This window comes from Callithrix jacchus, chromosome 5 (genome assembly GCF_049354715.1).
Source record: "Callithrix jacchus isolate 240 chromosome 5, calJac240_pri, whole genome shotgun sequence".
NCBI classification, from domain to species: Eukaryota; Metazoa; Chordata; class Mammalia; order Primates; family Cebidae; genus Callithrix; species Callithrix jacchus.
Window position 1 is genome coordinate 73,937,856 of NC_133506.1, and position 27,659 is coordinate 73,965,514.

Below are 27,659 nucleotides of genomic sequence, written 5' to 3' on the forward strand. Positions count from 1 at the left end.
TACTCTCGAACTCTTAACCTTGTGATCCACCCACCTTGGACTCCCAAATTGCTGGGATTACAGGTGTAAGCCTGCACCCGACCAAAAACAAGTATTTTAAAGACCTTCATTCAAGTTCCAGCCTTGGTGCTCACACAAGCCACTAAACTGCTCTGTACCTGTTTCCACATCTGTAAGATGAAACTGATGACAGCATACGCCCTATAGAATTGTCTGGGGATCACACAAGAAGATGGGAAAAAACATTGTGTGGTATGTATCAGAGGTTGCAGTGGTATTTTGTTTCACCTGCACAGTTTTAAATTTGAACTAGTTCACTACTTTTAAAATGTGGATATTTCACAAGAAATTCGGCTTCCCAGCTGCTCTTAAAAATAATTTTATGGCCGGGTACAGTGGCTCATGCCTATAATCACAGCACTTTGGGAGGCCGAGGCATGCAAATCACAAGGTCAGGAATTTGAGACCAGCCTGGCCAACATGGTGAAACCCTGTCTCTGCTAAAAATACAAAAAGTTAGCTGGGTGTAGTGGCACGCGCCTATAATCTCAGGTACTCAGGAGGCTGAGACAGGAGAATTGCTTGAACCTGGAAGATAGAGGTTGCATTGAGCTGAGATCACATCACTATACTCCAGCCTCGGTGACAGTGAGACTCCATCTCAAAAAAAAAAAAAAAAAAAGAATTTTGTTAAAAAAAACCAAAAACTATAGAGTTAGGGACTCACTATGTTGCCCAGGCTGGTCTTGAACTTCTGAGCTCGAGCGATTCACCCATCTCGGCCTCCCAAAATGCTAGCATCGCAGGTGTGAGCCATCACACCCAACACCAAAAATAATTTTAAAAACTATAGTAGGCTGGGCACGGTGGCTCACACCTGTAATCCCAGCACTTTGGAAGGCCAAGACAGGCGGATCATGAAGTGAGGAGTTTGAGACCAGCCTGGGAAACAGTGAAACCCCATCTCTACTAACAATACAAAGCTTAGTTGGGCATGGTGGTGCATGCCTGTAATCCCAGCTCCTCAGGAGGCTGAGGCAGAGAATCACTTCAACCCAGGAGGCAGAGGTTGCAGTGAGCTAAGATCGCACCACTGCACTCCAGTCTGGGCTACAGAGTGAGACTCTGTCTCAAAACAAAAGAAAACCTATAGTAACACCAGGCCTGATTCTCCTGTTGGCAACAACTTGGCTAGAGCTTAGTGGCTGCCCACTCTGGTCAAGTTATTCATACCAGAATTCCTCAAAGCCCCTGTACACCTGCCCATCCCTCAATAATACTAGAAAAGATACAGGGGAGCAGTGGGGAGGCAAGGAGTTGAAGCCAATGGGGAGGCTACAAGTGGGGGAAAAAAAAGGTTATCTTTTATGGCCATCACACATTTTGTGCCTCAGTTTCCTTTCAATTTGGAAGAAAGGTTAGACCTGGTTTAAGGCAGGGCCATTTTGGACATAGGGACCTTGCGCCCTGCAGGTTGCATGAACTGTAGTGTTAACATTTCTGGCTGGAGGTTGGGCCAAAGTCAGCATGAGCTTAGAGTCAACAAGCCCTAACTCAACTACTCAACTGCTGGAAGTTGCTGTCCAAAGAGGGAGCACTGGCTATAACTTGCAGGGATCCCTGCGGGACAAAGTCAGCATGTTCCTTTCCCCCAGACCCACCAGCCATGAAATAATTGCACCTGGCATCCCAATGTGGAGCACAGTTCATTTGTCTGATTGGTTTATTGGCCTACAGAGTTGGACACACACACAAATGCGGAGATAAATATTGGTCAGTTTCTCTAAATCTGGGTCCTCACTACATATAGAGCTAGAGTCTGTAGAATTCTAAATCTTGCGTGCTGTGGCACAGAACCAGTGGCCTTCCCACTCCGCCACCACCCTTCTTCCCAGGGAACATGGGGGAAAGAGGGCACAAACTGACAAGACGTGATCATTTTCAAAAGACAAAACTGCAAAATCCCAAATTTCCAACATCTGAAACTCACAATATTCAAATTCCCCAGTTCAAATACATATATTTTAATCTCCATGTCGCCACAATCTCATTTGTTGCCCAGAACCACCACATTCTGGAAGCTATTTTCCTTACTCATATTTAACAAAAAATAAATGTCTACAATCTCAATTCTCCCAAAAAAAAAAAAAAAAAAAAAAAAAAAGTCCTTGGTTTCGGAATTTTGACCTATTCTGAAGTTCCAATTCTCCGGTTCATCCTCAACCCTTCCATTTCCCATGCCTGTTTGCCTCAGAGGAGTACGGGTTAAGGATATAGGGGCATGCCATCACCTCTGCCCCTGCCTCCAGGCCTTCCTCAGTCTCTCTTGTGGTTCCGCTGTATAGATAGACAGATATATAATTTGTGTGTAGATATATATATGTATTCTTTATGTATTTTTTTTTTTTTTGCAGTTTTTCTAAAGTGCCAGAAACAAGATTTGTGGGAATTTTTAGTGATTTTTTTTTTTTTTTTTTGCATTTTTCCCTGTCTGAAACGTTTTCCCCCCTTAAAAATTGGAACTTGGTACATTCAGTAGGAAATTCATTACTCAGGCTGTGGCCAAGACCAATAAAAGTGCAAAGAGACAGAGGAGGAATGAAGGAGACTCCTCTATGGTTAACATTCAGGGAGCCTGTCTAAAACCTCCCCCTTTGTATATGCTGGGAGGGTATGAGGGGCAGGAGGATGGTCCTGGCCCTCCCTAAACTCACCTCCCTCCAAAAGCCATGATCTTGCCCTCGGCAGTGATTGCTGCTAGGGCAGCCATTTTGGCCCCAAAAAACAGTAGCTGGGGAAAAGGCTGCCATTTTGATGACAGCAACTTTTCCTTTTAAAACTGCACTCCTCTAATTCCCATTTGTCAAATTTGCTCCCCCAAACTGGCTCTCCCCTTGTGAGCTATTTTTTGGGGGGAGGTGGGTGGGATGGGAAATGTTTATCCAATTACAGAGCAGGGAAGCCCAGTTTTCAAAGAGCATTAGGAACAAACATTTCTTCATCTCCCCCACTGGAAGGAAATACAGGGACCCCTGACCAGGGTTAACTAGTGCAAATTAGGGATTAGGGACTATTTAAAGTCCCTGTACCCCATCCCTAGGCTAGGATCTTTGGGTGTGGGGAACTGAGACAAAAATGGGGTGTAAGGTGCTATTTTGGAGGGAAAGTTGGTGGGGATACCCCAAAGCCCACCAGAAGAGTAGAATGGTTCCCCCCAAACCATCTGGAGTGACTGGTGAGGGGAGTGACACTGGGAAGACGGGAATACAGGTAAGGATCAAGGTCATGTGCAAATCCTGGGCTTACCCACCCAGCTGACCCCTATCGTTTTTCTGGCTATTTGGTCTAGTCTGGGAGACACCATCAGGAAAAAAATAGGGATAAAGTAGATTCCCTTCTCCATCCCATGAGGAATTCTTCCCTCCTGGCCCTCAAATCTGGTTTAGCCCAGAAGAGGCCATATTTAGAGGCAGAAAGGTGTGATCTGCTCACCTCTTTTGCCTTGGAGGAATCTGGAGCTCACTGGATTTTGGTGTCAAGATAGGGCCAATATTTCCCTGCCCTGGACTGGGAAAGTACTCAGCCATGGAACAGGCAGGCCAGAGGGGCAGCCCTCCCCTTAACCTCCTGGACCTGGGTTGGGAGAGGCCATCTCCGAAGTCCAGCAATATGGGGAGGAACATGGAAGATCCAAAGGCATGAAAGCCGAGGAAGGCGTCTTGATGCAAGGGAAACAGGGACTTGGAGACCCACGCTTGGGAAGGATGGAACCCAAAACCACGCTCCCAGGTGGGTGGGGTCAGATATCACAATGGTCTGGTCCAGGCCCTGGGCCACAAAGAATGGAATGTGCTAGGAAGCATCTGGAAAGGGCTTAGAGAAAGCTTCAGAACAAGTGGGGGTCATAAGGTGAGAGAGATGGTTTCCCCCTAGGCTTACGAATCGGGGAGCAGGTTAGACATTCAGAGCTGGTGGGGGCTGTGAGTAGAGATTCAGGTTAAGTATATTGCTCAGTTGCCCCAAGGGCTGGAGAAGGGGGGAAGCTGGCCCTGCCCCTCATGGAGGCCATTCCCTGGAGGAAGACTGAGAGGGGAATCACGAAAGATCCCTTCCCAGGAGTTGGGAAAACTACAGTCTCACACAAAGCAGCCTGACCCCTGAGCTCCAGGGGCCCCCAAGTCCCTGCACAAGAGTGTGGAGGGGCTCCCAAGGGGCAGGGAGGCCAGGGAGCTGGTAGTGGTGGGGGGTTCAGGGAGGGTGGCATCTGGTGAAAGGGGGATTGAGCCCCAGGATTCACCCCACATCACCCTTCTGGGTTCTCTCAACCCCTGCCCTTTCTCCTTCTCCCTTAGGGGGAATTGGTGGAGGAAGAGTTGGGGCAGGTGGTGTTGGCGGGGTAGGGGGTGCTGCTTGAGGATTCACTGCGTAGCCAAAGACCCCTGGTAGGAAGGGAAGGGCCCCCCCACCCTTCTCATCAGGTAGGACCATGTTGAGAGCAACTGGGAGAGCGGCCAAGTTACTGAAGTTGTAAGGGTAGGCGGCAAGGAGCTGGGGGCCATAGACAAGCGGGTAGGGCTCAGGGTAGAAAGTAACCTTGGCAGCCCCTATCCCCTCCATCCGGTCCCTGTCACCAGCCCCCACTGGCCCTTCACCCCCAGATTTTCCCCTGCCACCACCAGGTTCCCGGCCACTCCCAATCAAAGCCAGTGGAAATTCCTGCACAGGTGGGTATGGGTAGCTGCCCCCACCTGCCACCACTGGGGGCTCCTCACCCCCTGAGATGACAGGGTCCTGGAGTGAGGCAGTCTCGGAAGCTTCCTCAGCAGCAGTGCTCCCACTGCCTGCCTCACCGCTGGAGGAGGAGACTTGCATCTCTTGGGGGGCTTCCTCCTTGACATTCCCGGGCCTGGTGCCGGCACTGCCCTTGGAATAGGCAATGACAGGGGTGGGGGTACCCCCGGGCCGCTCAGCAGCATGCCTCTGCCCGTGGCGGCTCAGGGCAGCTGCAGTCTTACACACCTTGGCGCAGTGGGGGCAGGTGAATCGGGTGGAGGGCCTTCGTCCGGTGCGGGAGCTGTGGGAGCCACCGCCGTGGGCCTCTTGGTGCTTTCGTAGCTTTCTCAGGGTGGCGAAGGTCTGGGCACAGTCACCGCAGCGGTGCCTCCGCTCTGTACGGGCACGCCCCACTGGGCTCTCAGCCGCTGGAGTATCCTCCCAGCTCCTCCTTTCCAGCTTCTGCCTCCAGCGTGGTGGCCTGCGGCTTCGGGGCAGCCCCCCACCCCCGGCACTGGCGCCTCCTGCAGCTCCAGCCTTGCGCTTAGGCTTGTAGGAATAGTAGGGCCTCCAGAGCTGGTCCTCCCCACCAGCCTTGGATTCCTCCTCCTCCTCCTCCTCTTCCTCCTCCTCCTCTTCGTCCTCCTCACTCTCCTCCATCTCCTCTCCGCTCAGCTCCCCAGGACGCAGGTCAGTCTCTGAGATGCGGCGCTTGACAATGGCCTCCTCACCAATTCGCACAGTGATCTGACACAGCGGAGGTGGAGCCTGCAGCTGAGAGGGGCCCCGGCCAGCCCCTGCGGGGAGACCCCCGCCTCCACCCATCCCACCCACGGGCTTGGCTGTGTAAGTCAGAGTCCTTCCAGCCCGTGGATTCCGGCCCTTGGCCTCCTCCGTGGCGGTGGCTGTGGCTGGGCCTGCGGCGGTGGCTGGGCTGACCGCTGTGGCTGGGCTGGTGGGCGTGGCTACAGGCTCAGCTGGAGGAGGTGGGTACTCTCGTTTCTTGGGTGGCCTTGGGGGTGCAGTGTAAGTGATAACAGAGGCGGCTTGGGACCCTCCTGTGCTGGTTGTCCCACTCCCCGTTCCACCACTGTTGCTGCCCCCATGGACAATGACAGAGGGGGCTGGGTGAGCAAAAGTGATGACTGAGGGTGGAGGGCCAGGCTCTGGGGCAGGTGGGGGCCCAGGCGGTGGGCTGGCTGGCATTGCCACTGGGGCCGGTGTGTTGAGGCTTGGAGAAAGAGGGGCCTCTGGGGCTCCCTGGCTGTAGGTCTTGTAGGGCCGCTTGGCTGCCCGCATGGGGAGCAGGCGGTAGAGCTTGAGAGTATTAAGCTTGGGCTTGTAGCCTCCATTGGGTGTCTTCTCACTGGTGAGGAGGCCCGGGCTAATGCCATGGAAAGCTCGCTGGTGCGTCTTCAGGTTATAATAAGTAACAAAGGTCTCCCAACAGAAGATGCACTGGTACCTGGTCAGGATAGCAGGGAACAGGGCAGGAACACAGCCACTTGAGTCAAGGGCTCTGAAGCCTCCCAGGTCCTCCTCTGCCCTCTGCTCAAACCTGTGGCTCCCACAGCCATCTGTTCACCCTCCTGGTGCTGCATGCCTCACCAGGACAGCCTCAGTGAGGAGCGCGCATCCAAGCTCAGCGCCTCCACCGGCTGTTCCATCTGGGACCCAGCCTAACTCACAGAGCCTTCTTCTGAAGCCCAAATGACAGAATGGGGAAACGCCTTACAAACAGGGACATTGTGGAAACAAGCCTGCTCTGAGTAGTCTAACTACTGCTGGACATGCCTGTGTCTCTGCAGTGCTTTCTCGTGAGGGCAACTTTCTCTCTCCCTCCAGGCTTTCCCTATAGCAGCAAGCCAGGACATGGCACAAAGAGGCACTAATAAACCTCAGCTGAAGGAACTGGGGCTGGAGGAAGGCAGACGGGCGAGTGATGGTGAGCAGGGGCCAGTATCAGGATGTTTTATTTTCCTTTTAAAATTGTTTGTGGGGCCAGGCGCAGTGGTTCACGCATTTAATCCCAGCTCTTTGGGAGGCTGAGGCAGGTGGATCACAAGGTCAGGAGTTCAAGTCCAGCCTGGCCAAGATGGTGAAACCCTGTCTCTATTAAAAATATAAAAATTAGCTGGGCATGGTGGTGGGTGCCTGTAATCCCAGCTACTTGGGAGGCTAAGGCAGAGAACTGCTTGAACCCAGGTGGGGGTAGAGGTTGCAGTGAGCCAAGACTGTGCCACTGCACCCCAGCCTGGGCAACAGAGTGAGACTCCATTTCAAAAAAAAAAAAAGCTGGGCACAGTGGCTCATGCACTTTGGGAGGCTGAGGCACGTGGATCACAAGTTCAGGAGATCGAGACCATCCTAGCTAACACCGTGAAAACCTGTCTCTCCTAAAAATACAAAAAATTACCCAGGCGTGGTGGTGCACACCTGTAGTTCCAGCTAGTTGGGAGACTGAGGCAGGAGAATCACTTGAACCCGGGAGGTGGAGGTTGTGGTGAGCCAAGATCACGCCACTACACCTCAGCCGGGGCAACAAAGTGAGACTCTGTTTCAAAAATAAAATAAAATGAAATTGTTTATAGAGACCAGGCGCAGTGGCTCACTCCTATAATCCCAGCATTTTGAGAGGCTGAGGCTGGTGGATTACCTGAGGTCAGGAGTTCGAGAACAGCCAGGCTAACATGGTGAAACCTGCTCTACTAAGAATACAAAAATTAAGGCCAGGCACAGTGGCTCACGCCTGTAATCCTGGCACTTTGGGAGGCTGAGGCTGGTGGATCACCTGAGGACAGAAGTTCAAGACCAGCCTGACCAACATGGTGAAACACCAACTAAAAATACAAAAAAAACTAGCTGGGCATGGTGGTGGGCACCTGTAATCCCAACTACTTGAGAGGCTGAGGCAGGAGAATCGCTTGAACCTGGAGGCAGAGGTTGCAGTGAGCTGAGATCATGCCATTGCACTCCAGCCTGGGTGACAGAGCAAGACTCCATCTCTCAAAAACCAAAACAAAACAAAAAAAACAGGCCTGGTGCAGTGGCTCACGCCTGTAATCCCAGCACTTTGGGAGGCCAAGGTGGGCAGATCACCTGAGGCCAGGAGTTCCAGACAAGCCTGGCTAACATGGTGAAACCTTATCTCTTTTTAAAATTATTTATTTATTATTATTATTTTTTGTGTGTGAAACCCTATCTCTACTAAAAATACAAAAATTAGCCAGGCATGATGCTGAGAGCAAAACTCTGCCTCAAAACAAACAAACAAACAAACAAAAAACAAAAATTAGCTGGGCGTGGTAGTGCATGCCTGTAATCCCAGATACTCAACTTGAACCCAGGAGATGGAGGTTGCAGTGAGCTGAGATCGAATCACTCTAGCCTGGGGGACAGAGCGAGACTCCAACTTAAAAAAAAAAAAAAAGTCAGGCATAGTGACTCACACCTGTAATCCCAGCATTTTGGGAGGCTGAGGCAGGAGGATCACCTGAGGTTGGGAGTTCGAGACCAGCCTGACCAACTTGGAGAAACCCCATCTCTACTAAAAATACAAAATCAGCCAGGCGTAGTGGCACATGCCTGTAATCCCAGCTACTCGGGAGGCTGAGACAGGAGAGTCGCTTGAACCCAGGAGGCAGAGGTTGCAGTGAGCCAAGATCATGCCATTGCACTCTAGCCTGGGCAACAAGAGCAAGACTGTATTTAAAAAAAAAAAAAATTGTAGAGATGGGGTCTCTGTGTTGTCCAGGCTCATCTCAAACTCCTGGCCTCAAGCAGTCCTCCCACCGCAGCCTCCCAAAGTGCTGGGATTACTGCAGCTGGCCTAGTCTCAGGATAACTTTCTGGGCCCCAAGCCCTGCCCACTGCCACCACAGTCCTGGTGATCTCTGAGTTCTGGCCAAGGCTGTTCCCACCCCACCAGCCTGGACTACTCACCTGCGCTCCCCAGTGTGCCACACCTCATGCTTAGTGCGGTACTCTGCCAGGGCGAACACCTTCTCGCAGTAGCGGCAGGGGTACTTCCTCCGCCATGAGTGTACGTTGCTATGCCTCTTGAGACTGGACAGGGTCACGTAGGAACGCTCACAGGCCGCACACACGTACAGCACGTGGCCGCCCACCACCTTCACCACGTGCTCAGGGCCCCCTCGGAAGCCCACTGGTGGAGGCAGGGCTGAGGCATCCACCCCTGCAGGACCACCAGGGCCAGTGCCCCCGGCACCCAGCCCTGTAGACCCCCGAGTGTTGGCCCCCCGGCGGCACTGGGCCTCATGGGTCTGCAGCCGTTTGGGATGGATGAAGCTTTTTCCACACTGGGGGCAGGGGAGGGGCCGCCGGGGCAGGGGGCACTGCAAGTCAGGGGCCTGGACCTCAGCCCTGTCACCCTCCCACTCCCCAGCTGGCCGGGGCCCCGGCCCAAAGCTGTCCTCTTCAGGCTGCGAAGTGTCCATGGGGGCTGGGGTAGGAGGTACCCAGGCATCGCCTCCCTCCCCCAGGCCCTGGAGGCGAGAGATGCCCAGACGGCGCCCCAAAGCTCCAATCTCTGCTACAGCTGCCCCGTCCCCTCCACCGCCAGGCAGCGCGAGCCGGGCGCTATAGATGAAGTTGAGGACATCAGAAAATGCAGCTGCTGGGACCCCTGGCAGCTCCAGGACCCGGGGTGGGGATGAAGCAGGGGGAGAGGCTGGAGGGGGAGAGGAAGAGGAAGAGGAGGAAGAGGAGGAAGCAGAGGAGGAGGCAGAGGAAGAAGACGAGGAAGAGGAGGAGGAAGAGGCAGCTGTGGTGGTAGCAGGGTTGGTTGCTGAGCCCCCAGTAGCTGGTGGGAGGGGCAGCGGGGCTGAAGTGAGCAGGGCCTCTCTGAAGAAGGGACTTGAAGCAGCTAGGACGCTGCGGTGAGCAGGGAACTTGGTGTCTCCGGCTATGAGGGTGACGTCACAGAAGAGGCCACGGAGCCGCTGTTCATTGAGCTGGTGCAGGACAGCGGGAGCATGGGACGGGTCCGTCACCTCTGCAGGGGGGGGCATGATGCCAGCCTAGACAGTGAAAGAAGAGGCCGGGGAGAGTCTCAGAGGCTGGGCAGAGGGCAGGGGCTTCTAAGATCAGGCAGGGAGTGGGTCAGGGCTGCTGGTCAGAAACTAGTGGAAGGCTGAATCACTTCAGGTCACAGAAATCAGGGGTTGGCCTTAGCCACCCAAGTCTGGCCAGCATCCAGGACCCGTATGTCTAACTCACCTCTGTATCTGGAAGAGGCCAGAGATACCTCAGGTCATGGTGAAGGTCAAGGGGTCATGACCTCTGAAGTCACAGACTAGGGAGATCAGCGATGGAACCTCTCGTCGGAAGGAGGGGGAAGCCCCGCTACTCGTGAAAGCCATTTCACAGAACTCCCCAGCCTAGAAAAAATGGCCGCCCTCCTGGCCTGCTGCTTTGGGTCTAGTTTTTCCTCACTGCAGTCCTCTGGGCACCCTCTCACCTGAGAGCGCAGCCAACATGGAGTGGGACGGGGGGTGGCTCAGCAAGTCCCTTCTGCTGGGCCTCTTCCTTCTGTGGAGAAACAGAAACCATGTCAGGGGAACCCAGAGGAGGAGCCAGGAAAGGGTCCTCGGGCAGGGAAGTGGGTGGAAAAGCCCCCAGGAAGTGGGGACGGTGCAGCACTGGGGCCAGAGAGGACACCCCGGTCAGCCCAGAACCCTCCCCCGAGCCTCAGTCAGGTTATTTGTTTAGCTGCATCCAATCAAACCTAGAAGGTCAGGCAGATTATCGCAAAGCCTGGTTCTGCCGGCCCAGAGAATACAGCGACAAGATAATTTGCATATTCCCAATTCACCTCCAAACAGTACAGCAGCACAGGTCCAGCCCCACAGGTTCAGGGAAGCCTGTCACATCACTCTCAAGTCCCTTTGCCCCAATCTTCAGGGCTCAGAGAAAGTCAAAGATTTGCACATGGTCTTTTACCACAAGGGTCTCATTTACATAGCAAAATAATTTGTTTTTTTTTAAATTGAACCTCATTTGGTAGCTATGCAAATTAGGAGAGGACCTCCTCACATCCCACCAGCCTCATAAATCTTAGAGGGGGTTTCTGGCCCTGCTGCCAGGCAACCACTGAAGACCACTGACCCATACACAACTGCCAGCTTGCTCCAGTCTCTGGAGGGCACTGGAAAGGCCACAAGACTGGGAGGCCTGGTCCCACGCCTTACTCAGAGACTGATGCCCTAGGGATTTGGGCTGAAAAAGCAGCAGAATCACAACTTCTACATCACCTCTTGCTGGGAGACTGATCGAAAGGGAAGAGCGAGGCTGGGCATGGTGGCTCACGCCTGTAATCCCAGCACTTTGGGAGGCCAAGGTGGGTGGACCACCTGACGTCAGGAGTTCAAGACCAGCCTGGCCAACATGGTGAAAACCTGTCTCTACTAAAAATACAAAAAAATTAGCCAGGCATGGTGGTGGGTGCCTGTAATCCCAGTTACTCAGGAGGCTGAGAAGAGAATCGCTTGAACCTGGGAGGCGGAGGTTGCAGTGAGCTGGTCTCACCATTGTACTCCAGCCTGGGCAATGGGCCAAAACTGTCTCAAAAAAAAAAAAAAAAATCGGCCGTGCCTGGTGACTCATGCCTGTAATCCCAGCACTTTGGGAGGTCGACACAGGTGGATCATGAGGTCAGGAGTTCAAGTCTAGCCTGACCAACACAGTGAAACCCCATCTCTATAAAAAATACAAAAAATTAGCTGGCCGTGGTGGCAGGCACCTGTAATCCCAGCTACTTGGGAGGCTGAGGCAGGAGAATCGCCTGAACCCAAAAGGCGGAGGTTGCAATGAGCCAAGATTGTGGCATTGTACTCCAGCCGGGGGACAGTGTGAGACTGCTGAAAGAAAGAAAGAAGAAAGAAAAAGAGAGAGAGAGAGAGAAAGAAAAGGAAGGAAAAGAAAGAGAGAGAAAGAAAAAAAGGGAGGGAGGAAGGAAGGAAGGAAGGAAGGAAGGAAGGAAGGAAGGAAGGAAGGAAGGAAGGAAGGAAGGAAAAACTGCTGTAAAAAAAAACAAAAACAAAAATAAAAATACAAAGTGAAGAGCAAGCAACTCAAAAGCAAGCTCAGGCTGTCAGCCACTCCGAACGCCACACCTCCACTTTCCCCTGCAGGCACGATTAGGGTCTTGAGCACTCTTTTCAGTTGAATGTTTGAGTTCCAAAGCCATACAGAGACTTATCCAAAGTCACACGGAGCTGGTAATAACAGGCGGGACCTATTCAGAGATCCCGGCCTGTGACTTGAGCTCTCCAGACCCTCTTCACCCTCCACAAAGCCTGGAGCTATTGCCTATCTTTGAGGGTGTCCTTCCATATGCCCTGGGCCACACATGTCTTCAGAGGTATCTGGCATCAGGAGTTCTTCATACAATTCCCATCCCCTGAAAAAATAAATTCTTTCCCATTTATTACTCATACTATCTGGACTCAAAGGCCTTTCCCCACATATACCCCATTTCACATTCCCTAGAATACTTTCCTCATACCTCTCCTGGATGGGAAGAAGGAAGATGGAAAACAGGGCTGATATTCCAAAGTTTTAACGACCCTATCTGCCAGGCACAGATCAGGTTCTAGGTCAAGTGTTACCCTGTCAGTTGGTAAATTTCAGATAGGTCAGTTACCCGCCTCACCGCATTCATGGGCAGGTGTTGAGGTCTCTCACTCCCTTCCATGATAACTAGTGGTCCACTGGGACCCCGAGAGTCAGTGTTTTATTTGCATTATCTCATTTGTTCCTCATCACTATCCTGAAAGGTAGCAGTTAGCTTTCCCACTTTAAAATGACACTAAGGCTGGCATGGTGGCCCAGCACTTTGGGAGGCCAAAGCAGGCAGATCCTCTGAGGTCAGGAGTTTTGAGACCAGCCTGGCCAACGTGGTGAAACTCCTAAAAAATACCAAAAAATGCTAAAAATACAAAAAATACTACTAAAAATACAAGAAAAACTAGCCAGGCATGCAATCCAGCTAATGGGCACCTGCAATCCAGCTACTTGGGAGGCTGAGGCAGGAGAATTGTTGGAACTCAGGAAGCAGAGGCTGCAGTGAGCCGAGATCGTACCACTGTACTCCAGCCTGGGTGACAGAGTGAGACTCTCTCAAAAAATAAAAATAGGCTGGGCGTGGTGGCTCATGCCTGTGATCTCAGCGCTTTGGGAGGCCGAGGCAGGCAGATCACAAGGTCAGGAGTTTGAGACCAGCCTAGCCAACATGGTGAAACCATGTCTCTACTAAAAATACAAAAGAAATTAGCCAGGTGTGGTGGCAGATGCCTGTAATCCCAGCTACTCAGGAGGGTGAGACAGGAGAATCGCTTGAACCCAGGAGAGTGGAGGTTGCAGTGAGCTGAGATCAAGCCATTGCACTCCAGCCTGGGCAACAAGAGTGAAACTTCGTCTCAAAAAATAAATAAATAAAATGACAAATTATGGCTTATAGACTCTAGGTAGCTGGCCAAAGGGCATATGACTGGGGCTAGTAGCAGAGCTGGGATCTGATCCCAGTAAGTTTGGCTCCAAAGCCTGTGTTCCTGATGATTTCACCATATATCAATGAAGGACGTATTTTTTTTTTTTTTTTTTTTTTTTGAGACAGAGTTTCGCTGTTGTTACCCAGACTGGAGTGCAATGGCGAGATCTTGGCTCACTGCAACCTCCGCCTCCTGGGTTCAAGCAATTCTCCTGCCTCAGCCTCCCGAGTAGCTGGGACTATAGGCACGCACCACCATGCCCAGCTAATTTTTGTATTTTTAGTAGAGATGGGGTTTCACCTTGTTGACCAGGATGGTCTTGATCTCTTGACCTTGTGATCCACCCGCCTCAGCCTCCCAAAGTGCTGGGATTATAGGCGTGAGCCACCATGCCCCGCTAATGAAGGACATGTTTATGGCACCCACTAGGGCATAAATAGCCTACCTGCTGCCTTTCTGAAAATTAGAAAAAAGGCTATTTTCTCCAGGAGGTAGCAGCCCTGTGTAGGTGAGCAAAGTCAAGGTTTGCTTCCAGCCCCCAATCACCCCATTGGGTGGGCCTGCCCTCCTGCAAAACCATATGGGGTGGTCTTGGTGCCTGTGCATGTGTGACTGCCACACAGTACTTGGACAAGGCCTGTCAGGGCTTTTTTTGTTTTTGAGACGGAGTCTCCATCTGTTGCCAGGCTGGAGTGCAGCAGTGTAATCTCAGCTCACTGCAATCTCTGCCTCCCGTGTTCAAGCTATTCTCCTGCCTCAGCCTCCCGAGTAGCTGGGAGTACAGGTGCATGCCACCATACCCAGCTAATTTTTTTTTTTTTTTTTTTTTGCATTTTTAGTAGAGATGGGGTTTCACCATGTTGGCCAGGATGGTCCTGATCTTACCTCGTGATCTGTCCGCCTCAGCCTCCCAAAGTGCTGGGATTACAGGTGTGAGCCACTGCGCCCAGCCAGGGCTTCTTAGAACCAGACACTCAACACTGGACTGGCCCTTGGAGATAACACAGAATCACTGCCATCATGTTCTCTGTAGCTGCCATTTATGAAAAAAAGCTTTTTTTGAGACAACGTCTCACTCTGCTGCCCAAGCTGGAGTGCAGTGGTGCAAACATGGCTCACTGTAGCCTCAACCTCCCAGGCTCAAATGATCTTCCTGCCTCAGCCTCCTGAGTAGCCGGGACCACAGGCATATGCTACAATATCTGGCTAATTTATTTATCTACTTTTGTAGAGACGGAATCTTGTCATGTTGCCCAGGCTTGAAATACTTATCATGTGCAAAGTATAATGCTAAGCATTTTATCTGCATCATCTCATTTCAACACTCAAAATGGCCTCTGTGAGGCAACAGGCTTAGAAATCAAATACTCTAAACTCCTCCCTTTCAGGTAGAGGGAAAGTAGTGATGGGAGATTTGCTTCTGGGTTTGTTGCTAGCCAGCCCAGCAGTTTGCACGCAGCTTGAGCTAAACTACTCTCTCACTGGCTACTGCCCTTCAAGGCCTTTTAGGAAGTGGAAAAGACTAGCTATGTGACCCCGGGCAGGTTACTTAACCTCTCTGTATCTGTTTCCTTGTCCTTGAGTTGGGGACGATTAACAGTTCCTGCTTTGTGCAGTTGCTGTAAAGATCAAGTGAGCTAACAACTGGCAATACCTCGTTCATAGAACTCAGTCCTGGAAAATGGTGGGAAGTAGTGAGGAAAAAAGGCAGAAATTGGGCTTCGTGATAGGTTTGGTGGCTCTGTGACTTTCTTTTTTTTTTTTTTGAGACGGAGTCTTGTTCTGTCACCCAGGCTGGAGAGCAGTGGCGCAATCTCAGCTCACTGCAACCTCTGCCTCAGGTTCAAGCAACTCTCCTGCCTCAGCCTCCTGAGTACCTGGGATTATAGGCGCACATCCCCATGCCCAGCTAATTTTTCTTATCTTTTTAGTAGAGACGGGGTTTCTACTAAAAAGATGCAAAGTACAAGACCAGCCAGGCTGGTTTTGAACTCCTGACTTCAAGTGATCCGCCACCTCAGTCTCCCAAAGTGCTGGGATTACAGGTGTGAGCCACCTCGAATGACCTTTTTTTTTATTTTTTGAGACGGAGTCTTGTTCTGTCACCCAGGCTGGAGAGCAGTGGCGCAATCTCAGCTCACTGCAACCTCTGCCTCAGGTTCAAGCAACTCTCCTGCCTCAGCCTCCTGAGTACCTGGGATTATAGGCGCACGTCCCCATGCCCAGCTAATTTTTCTTATCTTTTTAGTAGAGACGGGGTTTCTACTAAAAAGATGCGAAGTACAAGACCAGCCAGGCTGGTTTTGAACTCCTGACTTCAAGTGATCCGCCACCTCAGTCTCCCAAAGTGCTGGGATTACAGGTGTGAGCCACCTCGAATGACCTTTTTTTTTTTTTATTTTTTGAGATGGATTCTCATCCTGTCGCCCAGGCTGGAGTGCAGTGGCATGATCTTGACTTGACTCACTGCAATCTCTGCCACCCAGGTTCAGGTGATTCTCCTGCCTCAGTCTCCTGAGTAGCTGGGATTACAGGTGCCCGCCACCACACCTAGCTACTTTTTTGTATTTTTCTTTTTTTAAGGCAGTTTTGCTCTGTTGCCCAGGTTGGAGTGCAATGGCGTGATCTCCGCTCACTACAACCTCTGCCTCCCAGATTCAAGCGATTCTCCTGCCTCAGCCTCCAGACTAGCTGAGATTACAGGTGTGCACCACCACGCCCAGCTAATTTTTTTGGGTTTTTAGTAGAGACAGGGTTTTACCATGTTGGCCAGGCTGGTCTCAAACTCCTGACCTCCTGGTCCACCTGCCTTGGCCTCCTGGGATTACAGGCATGAGCCATCGTGCCTAGCCATTTTTTTTTTTTTTTTTGTATTTTCAGTAGAGGTTGTTTCACCATGCCGGCCAGGCTGGTTTTGAACTCCTGACAAGTGATCTGCCTACCTCTGCCTCTCCAAATGCTAGGATTACAAGTGTGAGCCACCATGGTTGGCCATTCCTTCTTTTTATTTTTGAGACAGAGTCTCACTCCATTGCCCAGGTTGGAGTGCAGTAGCACAATCATGGTTCATTGCAGACTCTACCTCCCAGGCTCTGGCGACCTCCTACCTCAGCGTCCCTAGTAGTTGGGACCACAGGTGCACACCACAATGCCAAGTCAATTTTTTATTTTTAGTAGAGATAGAATCTCCCTTTGTTGGCCAGGCTGGTCTCGAACTCCTGGGATCAAGTGATCCTTCTGCCTTGGCCTCCCAAAGTGCTAGGATTACATGCATGAGCCACCGAACCTGGCCCAACTGTTTCTCTCTGGCCTTTTTTTGTTTGTTTGTGTTTTTTGGGGGGGACGAAGTGTAGCTCTGTCACCCAGGCTAGAGGCTTGGTTCACTGCAACCTCCGCCTCCCAGTTCAAGTGATTCTCCTGCCTCAACCTCCCAAGTAACTGGGACTACATGTGCGTACCAGCTAATTTTTGTATTTTGAGTAGAGATAGGGTTTTACCATGTTGGCCAGACTGGTCTTGAACTCCTGACCTCAAGTGATCCCCTTGCCTCAGCCTCCCAAAGTACTGGGATTACAGATGCGAGCCACCACACCCGAGTCCAGCCAACTGTTTTTTGTTTTGTTTTTTTTTAAGACAGGGTCTTGCTCTGTTTCTCAGACTCGAGTGAGTGGCAGGATTGCAGCTCAAGTAATCCTCTCATCTCTTAGCTTTCTGAGTAGCTGGGACTACAGGTACCTGCCACCATGACCAGCTAATTTTTTTATTTTTTGTAGAGACAAGGTTTCACCATGTTCCCAAGGGCTGGTCTTGAATTCCTGGGCCAAGCAATCCGCCCAGCTCAGCCTCCCAAAGTGCTGGGATTATGGTAGAGAGCCACCGTGCCCAGCTCCTATTTCTCATGTATCTGTGGAATGTAAACTCCAAGGGGTAAAAGGTAGGGATTTTGTTTTGTTTTTGAGATGGCATCTCACTCTGTTGCCCAGGCTGGAGTGCAGTGGTGTGATCTCGGCTCACTGCAACCTCTGCCTCCTGGGTTCAAGCAATTCTCCTGCCTCAGTCTGCTAAGCAGCTGGGATTACAGACACACGACACCACACCCAGCTAATTTTTATATTCTTGTTTTTGAGAGTTTCACTCTGTCACCAGGTGCCAGGCTGGAGTGCAGTGGCATAATCTCGGCTCAGTGCAACCTCCGCCTCCCAGGTTCAAGCAATTCTCCTGCCTCAGCCTCCCAAGTAGATGGAACTACAGGCAGGTGCCACCACGCCCAGCTAATTTTTTGTATTTTTTAGTAGAGACGGGGTTTCACCATGTTGGCCTGATGGTCTCAATCTCTTGACCTCATGATCTGCCTGCCTCAGCTTCCCAAAGTGCTGGGATTACAGGCGTGAGCCACTGTGCCTGGCCTAATTTTTGCATTCTTAGTAGAGATGGGGTTTCACCATGTTGGCCAGGCTGGTCTTGAACTCCTGACCTTGGGTGATCCACGATCCACCCACCTCAGCCTCCCAAAGTGCTGGAAGTACAGGTGTGAGCCACTGAGGCCAGTCTTTTTTTTTTTTTTTTTGATACAAGGTCTCACTTTGTCACCCAGGCTGAAGTGTATTGGTGTGATCACAGCTCACTGCAGCCCTCACCTCCCCCAGGCTCAGGTGATTCTCTCATTTCAGCCTCCCAAGTTGCTGGGACTACAGGCATATGCCACCATACCCAGATAATTTTTTGTATTTTTAGTAGATATAGGGTTTTACCATGTTGCCCAGGTTGGTCTCGAACTCCTGGGATCAAGCAATTTACCACCTTGGACACCCAAAGCACTGGGATTACAGGTATAAGCCACGGTGCCCAGCCAGGGGTAGGGAATTTTGTCTGCTTTGTTCATTGCAGTAACTCAAGTCCTTAGAATAGGGCCTAGCACATAATAGGTGGGGAAAGCAAAACAAAACAAAACAAAAAACTGGTAAGTGAATGAACCTGTCCTCAAAGTGTGTCTGGAGTCCATCCATCCTCAAGGGAGGAAGCCTTTATCTGTGCTGGACTGAGTTGGCCAGGAGATAGGGATGACAATTATAACTTTACCATGTCTGGACCAGGCACAGTGGCTCACACCTATAATTCCAGCACTTTGGGAGGCTGAGGCGGGCAGATCACTTAAGGTCAGGAGTTCCAGCCTGGCCAACATGATGAAACCCCGTCTGTACTAAAAATATAAAAATTAGCCAGGAGTGGTGGTGCGCATCTGTAACCCCAGATACTCAGGTGGCTGAGGCAGGAAAATTAATCACTTGAACTGGGGAGGCAGAGGTTGCAGTGAACAGATATTGCACCACTGCATTCTAGCCTGGGCGACAAAGTGAGACTCTGCCTCAAAAAAAAAGGAAAAAAAAGCTGGGCATGGTGGCTCACACCTGTAATCTCAGCACTTTGGGAGGCCAAGGTGGGTGGATCACCCGAGGTCAGGAGTTCAAGACAAGCCTGGCCAACATGATGAAACCCCATCTCTACCGAAAATACAAAAATTAGCCGGGCATGGTGGTGGGCACCTGTAATCCCAGCTACTCGGGAGGCTTAGGCAGGAGAATCACTTGAACCTGGAAGGTGGAGGTTGCAGTGAGCCAAGATTGTGTCATTGTACTCCAGCCTGGGTGAGAAGAGCAAAATTCCACCTAATAAAAAATAAAAATGTCCGGGTGTGGAGGCTCATGCCTGTAATCCCAGAACTTTGGGAGGCCGAGGTGGGCAGATCACCTGGGGTCAGGAGTTTGAGAACAGCCTAACCAACATGGTGAAACCCCCGTCTCTACTAAAAATACAAAATTAGCCAGGCGTGGTGGCATATGCCTGTAACCCCAGCTACTGAGGAGGCTGAGGCAGGAGAATTGCCTGAACCCAGGAGGCAGAGGTTGCAGTGAGGATCATGCCATTGCACTCTAGCCTGGGCAACAAGAGTGAAACTCCGTCTTGGGGAAAAAAAAGGAAAAAGAAATAACCTGACCACTCTGGAGTCCCCACAATTTGCCTGATACTCTTCTTGGGGCTTCACATGCATTGCCTAATTTAATGATATTCTCAGTACGGACACCCACAGTAGGTATTTATATTATCCTGTTGCCCAGGCTGGAATGCAGTGGCATCATCTCTGCTCACCTCAACCTCCGTCTCCCAGGTTCAAGCAATTCTCCTGCCTCAGCCTCCAAGTAATTGGGATTACAGGTGTGCACCACCACACCCAGCTAGGTTTCTTTTTTTGAGATGAAGTCTCGCTCTGTTACCCAGATTGGAGTGCAGTAGCAAGACCTTGGCTCACTGCAGCCTCCCTCCACCTCCTGGGTTCAAGTGATTCTCCTGCCTCAGCCTCTTGAGTAGCTGGGATTATAGGCATGTGCCACCAAACCCATCTAATTTTTGTATTTTTAGTAGAGAAGGGGTTTCACCATGTTGGTTAGGCTGGTCTCGACCTCCTGACGTCAGGTAATCTACCTGCCTCAGCCTCCCAAAGTGCTGGGATTACAGGCACGAGCCACCGTGCTTGGCCTAGTTTTGTATTTTCAGCAGAGACTGGGTTTCTTGATGTTGGCCAGGCTGGTCTTGAACTCCTGACCTCAGGTGATCCACCCGCCTTGGCCTCCCAAAGTGCTGGGATAACAGGCATGAGTCACCGTGCCTGGCCATATTATTCTAATTTTACTGAAGAGGAAACCAAGGCTAAGAGAGGGATGTACCTTGCTCAAGGTCGCTCAGCTTCTAAGTAGCAGTCAATATTCGAATCCAGGCCTGGCTGACCCCAGATGCTCAATCTTTCCCTCTGCCATACAGCTAGACCCGGTCCCGAAGGGGGCCTATGGCCCGCCAGCTGGTTACATAAACCACCACACAAGGTCTCACGTGCTAAGTGCTAAATGTGTCATGTCTGACTCCACCCTTTCCCTCGCTCCCACATCCAGCAGTCATCAAGTGTGACTGAAACTGCATCCGAGCTTGGGAACAGCTCCTGAAATCTTCCCTTCAATAGCTCAGGTCCTTATTAACACTCACATGGTTCAAGGCTATGCTTCCCAGCTATCCCCTGGCCTCCAGGCTTACCTTCCTCCTCCCGCAGAGGGTCAACGTCCTTAACCACAGCTCAGGACTATCTGTCCTGGGCTTAAAACCTCCACTAGTCCCCACTGACTCTAGAATAAAGTTCAGATTCTTCCACCAGGCAGTCAAGAGCTCTGGTCTAGCTCCAATCTTCCTTTTTAATCTTGCCTTGTGTTATTCTCTTCAAACACACAGTACTCAGTTTGAGCCAGGGGTGGTGGCACGTACACATAGTCCTAGCTACTCAGGAGGCTGAGGCGAAATGATTGCTTGAGCCCAGTAATTTGAGTCCAGCTTGGGCAACATAGTGAGACCCATCTCTAAACAAACAAAGGAAACCCCAGACACTCAGTGTGCTCTCCAGCCTCTACACATCCCACACTTCCATGCCTTTGTCTGTGCTGGCTGTCCCACCAGAAATGCTCTTTCCCCAACCTTCTCAAAATCCCTCTGAAATGTTAAGATCTAACTCCAAGGCCACCTCCTTCTTAGCCCTCCCTGACCTACAGGATGGGGACAATCTGCTTCATCTGACTCATCAATCTTTTGTGCCCCTATGGCCATATGCACCTTATACAGCAGCAGAGACTCAGGTTCTCATGCCACCAGCTGGGGCTCCGTGAGCATCCGGGTCTTCTGAAATAGACTGCCACAGATGCTAAGTTTTGCAGCAACTAGGGGAAGAGTGTTCGAGGGGGTTGCACAGAAAGGACCATCCACTGAATGCTCTGGAAGGCAGCAGAGTACAGTAGTTAAGAGCACAAAATCTGCCACCTGTCTGCCTGGGTTCAAATACAGCTTCGCCTCTTACTAGCTAAGTGACTTGGGGCAAATTACTTAACTTCTCTGGGCCTCAGCTGCCTCACTTGAAAAAGGGAGGTGATAAGAGTGCCACTCCCCATGCTGTTCTGACGACTAACTGAGTGGCCGCACATAAAAGGCCTGAGAACAGTGGCTGGTGCAGTCAGTGCTAAGCAAGCTTGTGCTGCCATCATTATTAGCGAAGTCCTGAGAAGAGAATTCCCAGTCTTGGTGGAGGGCTGATGAGGCTGACGGGGCTGGCACAGGCACAGCCCCCAGACTCTAGCCACTCTCCCAGTCCGTTTCCCAAGTGCTTTTGGATGACATACAGGGCAGGCAATCAGCCCCCTTCTGCAGATGAGGAACCGAGCTGCTTTCAAAGTGCCAGTGAGGGAATGGTAAAGACGCCAGAACTCCTCAGCCCTAGGCCAGGGCTCCTTTCTCTGCACCAGGCCATCAGTGTGCACCTGTTGTGCAGGCTCCCATGGTGGCCACCCTCTCCCAGCTCCCCAGGCCAGAGAGCTTGTCCGCAGTGCCCTCCCTTCCCCCACGTACACACATTCAACCAGGCCGGGTGCAGTAGATAGTGGTGTGCAGGCTTGGAATGCACTCACACGTACACCCCTACAGAAGGGCCCAGGCCCCAAAGGTGAGGAAAACCTGTTCTGAGGAATCTGCCTACTGAGCGAATTCCGTTCCGAGGCCCTTCCACCATCACAGGAGTGGGGCCCAGTGTGCGTCAGAGATACCCACAAGGGGGGCAGAGAGGGAGAGGGCGAAGCGGGAGGAGGCTGACAACTTCACATTTCTTTTTTCCATTTTAGTGACAAGAGTCACACCCAGCCTTTACATAAACATGGCCAAGGAGCCGCTCTGTCTAAGCTTACTTCCCTTGCGGCCACCCAGCCTCTCCTCCGAGTGACCCTGACATGACATGCTGGGTGGGCTGGTGAGGGGCACACACAGACCCTGCAAAGACTAGCTGGGCCACTCGACAACACCCATGCCTTCCCCTGGCCGCCCTGCACTACCCTGCATTTATCTCTGGCCTTCCTCATACCATATCCCCCGGCAGCCCCACCGCCACTCAAGCACACAGACGGCAGGCACGCACACGCAGCCTGCTTGCGGCTGGCCTCCTGGGTCTGAGGCCCACACTGCCCTTGTCACGCCACCTCCCTCCTCACATGTGTTTTCTGACCAGCTTGCCTCCCAGCCCAGCAGCCCGGACAGACTCCTACAAACAACGTCACAAAAGAATCCTGTGGAGAATTTTGCAAATACACAACCTTCCCCTTGCCTGGCTGCCCATGATCCCATAAACACAACTGGTGCATCCCACCCCGAGTCCCTGACACCAGCACCAGCTGACCCACAGGCCCCTGAGACACACCCTGGGATTCCTCACTCCACTCAGGATCTTCTAGATCTGAGTTCTAGACGCACAGCCCCCACCCAGGTCGCTCATCACCGACACACAAACCCATCCATTGCCCTCTTTACCACTGGACCACACCTCAGCATGGCCACAGAAATGGGACCCAGATGTGACGCCTTTTGACTCAAAGGCCCACAACCACCCCCTCCAAAAGGGCACATACACTCTGCATCCTGGCACCCTCCGCAACACATACAGCATAGCAACTCTGCAGAAAACAGTTCACAAACAGGTCATAGGTGCAGCACAAGACACATGTGAGAACACATGCTGTAGGAAACACACAGCCCCACATCCAACAAACTCTGCACCCAGCGTCCTATGCCCAGCTCAGAATGCCCATCTGTCACCCAAAGCCACAGGGCTCGTCTTGTAATTCTGCCCCACAACACTGGACACCCCTCCTGGCTTTCTATCTCCATAGCCTAGGGAAGGCCCTACCCGGACCTTTGGCTGCCAGACCAGCAAACGGTGGTGCCCAGGAGAGGTTTACCTTGCCTCACCACACGGCAGGAGACACAGGATCTCCAAGACTCACAGTCACAACCCTGCCCCGACGGCACGGCGGTTCCGGGGCCCCAGCTCGCCCTGCGCACCCCGCACACCCCAACTCTGGGGCGCTTGGCGGCCCACCCCTCCCCCTCTCTGCCTGGCTCCTACGCCATCGCCCTCCTAGCAGCTTGCAGCGCTTGCCTGGGCTCACACCCGCCCCACCCCACCCCCAACCTGCCCCACGCGGCGGGGTGGGGGGGAATAAGCTGCAGAATTAACCCTTCAAAAGGGGAGTGAGCGCCGCCCCTTCCACGGCCCCAGGCGATCGCATCCCCCGGCCGCCGCTTGCTCGCTTGCTTGGACGCCATACCAGGGCCCCCTTAGTCGCCCCCCAGCGTCGTGCGCACCCGGGGGCGGGGCCAGGCTCAGCCCCCGACCCCTGCGCCCCTAGGTCAACCCCAAAGGAGAGAGGTCTGCGCGCGGGGCGCGGCCGGGGCTCCCGCGGCGCCGGGCAGCGGGGAGGGGGCCCGGTAGTTGGCTCCGGTCCGCCCTGGCCCTGCCCAGTTCGCCCCGGGGCCCACCTGACTGCGATGGCGCCGCGTCCGCCAGGCCCGGCTCATCACCGTGGCCGCCCCGGGCCGCTCCAGTTTCGCCCGCCTCCGGCTCCGGCTCCGGCTCCAGCTCCGGCCCCAGCCCCCCCAGCGCCTGGCCCCGGCCCGGCCCCGCCGCCGCCGCCGCCGCCGCCGCCGCCGCCGCCGCTGACATCATCGGCTCCCCCCGCCCCGGTCCTACCCCCACCCCCACCCCCGGAAACAGTCCTCCCCCCCCCAGCGCCGGCCCCGCCGCCGAGAGGAGGCCGCCGCAGCGCAGCAGACGCCGACACAAAGCTCCGAGCGCCCGACGGCCTTGCTCGGGACTGATCCCCGGCAGGACACCGCGCCGCGCTGGGCCACCAGGCGGGCGGACACCGAGCGGGGAGTGGGTCGGGCTGCAGCACCCCGGCAGGGGCGCAAGACCACTGACCCCCAGGGAAAGGGCTCCATCCGCCCTTCCCCCTGCACGCCCTTCACTCAGCAGTGCACACTGCTTGAAAGCATAACACACTGGTTCTCAGGGTGCAGAAATGACACACCAGACTCATAATCAGGCCCAGTGGGATCCACATACCCAGGGTCAGCACACTCAGAGGGCCAGACCTGGACACACACACACACACACACCCCAGGAATGCGCAGGGACGCTAAGCAGGCCGCAGACAAGGAAGGCCCTGGCCCCGAGTAAGGGGCACACATCAGCGACCACCAGCGCAAATGAACACACAAAGCTGGCTGGGTACTTTGTCCCCACCAGCAGACAGATCCACATCTGGATACCTGAACGTAAATGCAGAGGCCTTGGTGTCGGCCTCTTGGGACAACATCAACAAAACACCAGGTGGAAGCACACAGAAAAAACACATTCCTGAAACTCCAGAGGGACAATCCCAAGGACTCCTCCCTGGTGCTAGAAAATTTAACTCTGGAGATGGAGGAGCAAGGCTTCAGAGCTTCTTTCCTTAAACCTCTCTCAAACAATGCAAAATATAAACAAACAAATTAATGTAAAGCCACAGAGCTAGCCATAAAAAGAATAAAAGAATCAGACAAACTTTGGAGTCATGGAGACATAGAAAAGTAACAGAGGTGGGCTGGGCATGGTGGCTCATGCCTGGAATCCCAGCACTTTGGGAGGCCGAGGGGGTGGATCACTTGAGGTCAGGAGTTCCAGACCAGCTTGACCAACGTGGTGAAACCCTGCCTCTACCAAACAAACAAAAAACAAAATTAGTCAGGCATGGTGGTGCACGTTTGTAATCTCAGCTACTTAGGAGGCTGAGGCAGGAGAATCGCTTGAATCCAGGAGGCAGAGGTTGCAGTGAGCTGAGGTTGCACCATTGCACCAGCCTGGGCAGCAAGGCAACAAGAGTGAAACTTAGTCTAAGAAAAAAAACAAAAAAGAAGCGGCGTGGGAAAATAGGCCCACTACCACCTTAGGAGGGTTCCAGGGAAGAACCCCAGCCCCACTCCAACCAGGTCACAATGGCTGGAGTTCTGAGGGGCCCAGGCTCCCTGAACCAGGAGGAGAGGAAGAAGTCCAAGGAAAGATGGTGAGTGTGGGGGCCAGGGGCACAACACCCACTCCCTATAGCTCCTGGGTGCTCTGTTTCCCCTCCTTTCCTAAAACTTAGCTGTCTCAGAGATACCCACAAATGGAATTCTTAAAGGTCTACCCACATGTCTCTGGAACTTGTGGCATCACACAGATGCATGGCATCTGAGCCTGCCTCCCCTTCCTCAATCCAACAGAGCATCCTGGGTCCTTTTTCTCCTCCCAGGAACAACTTACCCAGAGAAACACAATGCTCCAGGACCACTCACTTCCTGCCTCCTGCTCCAGGCCCGTTATTATACCACTTCACTCATCTTTTAAGCCGTTTCTTTTTTTTTTTTTTTTTTTTCTTGTTTTAAATAAATAGTTAAACACAACTTGGGTCCTACAAGCATCTGGACTGCAGGTCTGAGCACTGGAGTGTCTCACCTGAGGCCTGAGAGGAAGCCATGGTTCCCTCCCCCCGTGATCAAGACATGGAATCGGGCATGGATGGCTGGATCACAGTGTGCCCCCTTTTCTAGAACCTTCCCTGGCTGTCTGCAGGCAGGATCCGGCTCTTTTAGGCCCTTTCTAGCTTCCAAGAGTTCCTTAGCAAAAGAGCCAAACCCTCTACAGTCCCACAGGGTCCCAGACCCCCTCCTGGCACCTGCCCTGCCCCAGGTTGCTTGGGCTGTGGCTGCCCTCATGCCTGAGCTCCTTTCTCCCTAACAGTCTGGCTACTTTCTCCCTAACAGGCTCCCTACTTTAACCTGTCCGACTTCACACAGCCATCGCTGCCCTCCACTCCACCCAACCTCCCCTCGCACCAGCGCTGCCAGCCCTCTGACGCCACCAAGGGCTTGCTGCTGGCCCTGCTGTGTGTGGGCCCGCCTGCTAGCTTCGTAGGCCTCTTCACTCGTATGGCTTACCAGGCTTCCCACCTGCCCTCGCTGGAGCTGCTCGCCTGTCAATGCCTCTTTCATCTCCCTATGGCCCTGCTACTTAAACTGCGTGGTGACCCACTTCTGGGACCTCCTGATGGCCGAGGCCGGGCCAGCTTCCATGCGCTGCTCAGTGTCGTCAGCACTGGATGTGCCTACAGTGCGGTTCAGTTCGTTCCTGCTGGCACCGCTGCCACTATTAGCAAAGGTTCTTCCACCGTCTGCTCCACTATCCTCGCTCTCTGCCTTGAGAGCCAGGGTCTCAGTGGCTGCGACTGGTGTGGACTGGTGGGCAGCACCCTAAGAGTAATCATCATTGTGGGACCTGGACTAGGGACACTGCTGAAGGGGACCATGGGCCTCTACACCACCCTGGGCTATGTGCTGGCTTTCCTGGGAGGCCCGGCACTGTCCCTGGGGCTTCTGGTCTACTGTTCTCTGAAATTCCCCTCCTGCCTCCCAACAGTGGCCTTCCTGTTTGGCTTGGTGGGGCTGCTGGGCTCTGTGCCAAGCCTCTTTGTGCTACAGACCCCTGTGCTGCCCAGTGATCCCCTGAGTTGGATTTGGGTGGGGGCAGCGGGGTTGCTTGCCTTAATCTCCTTGTGCATGAACTACGCGGTCACCAAGGCCCACTCTGCCCTGTTGTGCGCTGTCCTAAACTGTGAGGTGGTGGTGGCCCTTATGCTGCAGTATTATGTGCTCCATGAGAACATGGCACCTTCTGACATCATCGGGGCAGGGGTTGTGCTGGGCAGCACTGTCATCATCACAGCCAGCAACCTGAGCTTGAGAGGGAAGGGAAGGTGGAGCAGTGAGACAGAACTCGGGAGTCTTGGGGTTGGGAGGGACGGGGGTAAACACGGGCAAAGACTGAAGACAAACATGGGAGGACAAGTGATTAGAAAAGAACTGCTGTGGGAGAGGAATAACTGTCAAGAGTCAAGGGTGACCTGGGGACTTGGTGGTGACGGACTATTTAGAAGACCTGTGTGACGTGGTAAAAAGAATAAAGAAGAAAATAATAATAATAATAATAAAACTACATACCTCAGCCATACCTTGGCTTTCTGTTGAAACTGCTCTCTATAACCCAAATGTGAATAAGTAATTAAGGACTGTAATTTCCACACTACCCAGACAATGTGTGAACAAAATGCTAATCTTGACTTTTGCGAACCAGTTAAATAACAATCAGAATGTCAAAAAGTCCCCTGTCCCTTGGAGAGTCCGGAGCCCCTCACCCTCATCTTTGCCCAGGAGGTGATTTACAGAATCCACTAGCCCTCAGAATGTCTGAAGCCCCTCACCCCAACCCCTGCCCCTCACCCTCGCTCCCGAGGTGGTGGTACGGGTATAAAAGGTCCTTTTTTTTTTTTTTAATTATTTTTTTGAGACGGAGTTTCGCTCTTGTTACCCAGACTGGAGTGCAATGGCACAATCTCAGCTCACCGCAACCTCTGCCTCTTGGGTTCAGGCAATTCTCCTGCCTCAGCC

The 27,659-nt window shown here is 52.7% G+C and overlaps 2 protein-coding genes across 7 annotated transcripts; one reads left to right on the plus strand and one right to left on the minus strand.

Annotated features, from left to right (window-relative positions):
* Positions 1-1,687: 1,687 nt before the first annotated feature.
* Positions 1,688-26,201, minus strand: ZBTB4 (zinc finger and BTB domain containing 4). Of its 6 annotated transcripts, none has more exons than XM_035299874.3 (4): positions 26,154-26,201; positions 10,253-10,323; positions 8,716-9,812; positions 1,688-6,238 (listed from the first exon to the last, which is right to left on the minus strand). In XM_035299874.3, the coding sequence occupies exons 3-4, from the start codon at positions 9,801-9,803 to the stop codon at positions 4,294-4,296; spliced, it is 3,033 nt and encodes a 1,010-aa protein (XP_035155765.1). In that variant the 5' UTR covers positions 9,804-9,812; positions 10,253-10,323; positions 26,154-26,201; the 3' UTR covers positions 1,688-4,293. The 6 variants fall into 6 exon arrangements, with proteins under 6 accessions (XP_035155765.1, XP_035155766.1, XP_035155761.1 ...); XM_035299875.3 differs by having other exon boundaries at positions 10,012-10,323; XM_035299870.3 differs by lacking the exon at positions 26,154-26,201 and adding an exon at positions 23,676-23,850.
* On the plus strand, positions 25,197-27,126 carry SLC35G6 (solute carrier family 35 member G6). The gene is given in 3 exon segments (XM_035299876.3): positions 25,197-25,240; positions 25,980-26,949; positions 26,952-27,126. Coding segments are annotated over 3 exon segments (1,002 nt in total). The 5' UTR covers positions 25,197-25,237; the 3' UTR covers positions 26,981-27,126.
* The last annotated feature ends 533 nt before the right edge of the window (positions 27,127-27,659 follow it).

Bases quoted from the DNA above. Each gene is read 5' to 3' on its own strand.
- ZBTB4 (XM_035299874.3), bottom strand. From the start codon at position 9,803: ATGCCCCCCCCTGCAGAGGTGACGGACCCGTCCCATGCTCCCGCTGTC. The intron at 6,239-8,715 runs GTGAGTAGTCCA...TATCCTGACCAG, and splicing joins TGGCACACTGGGGAGCGCAG to GTACCAGTGCATCTTCTGTT.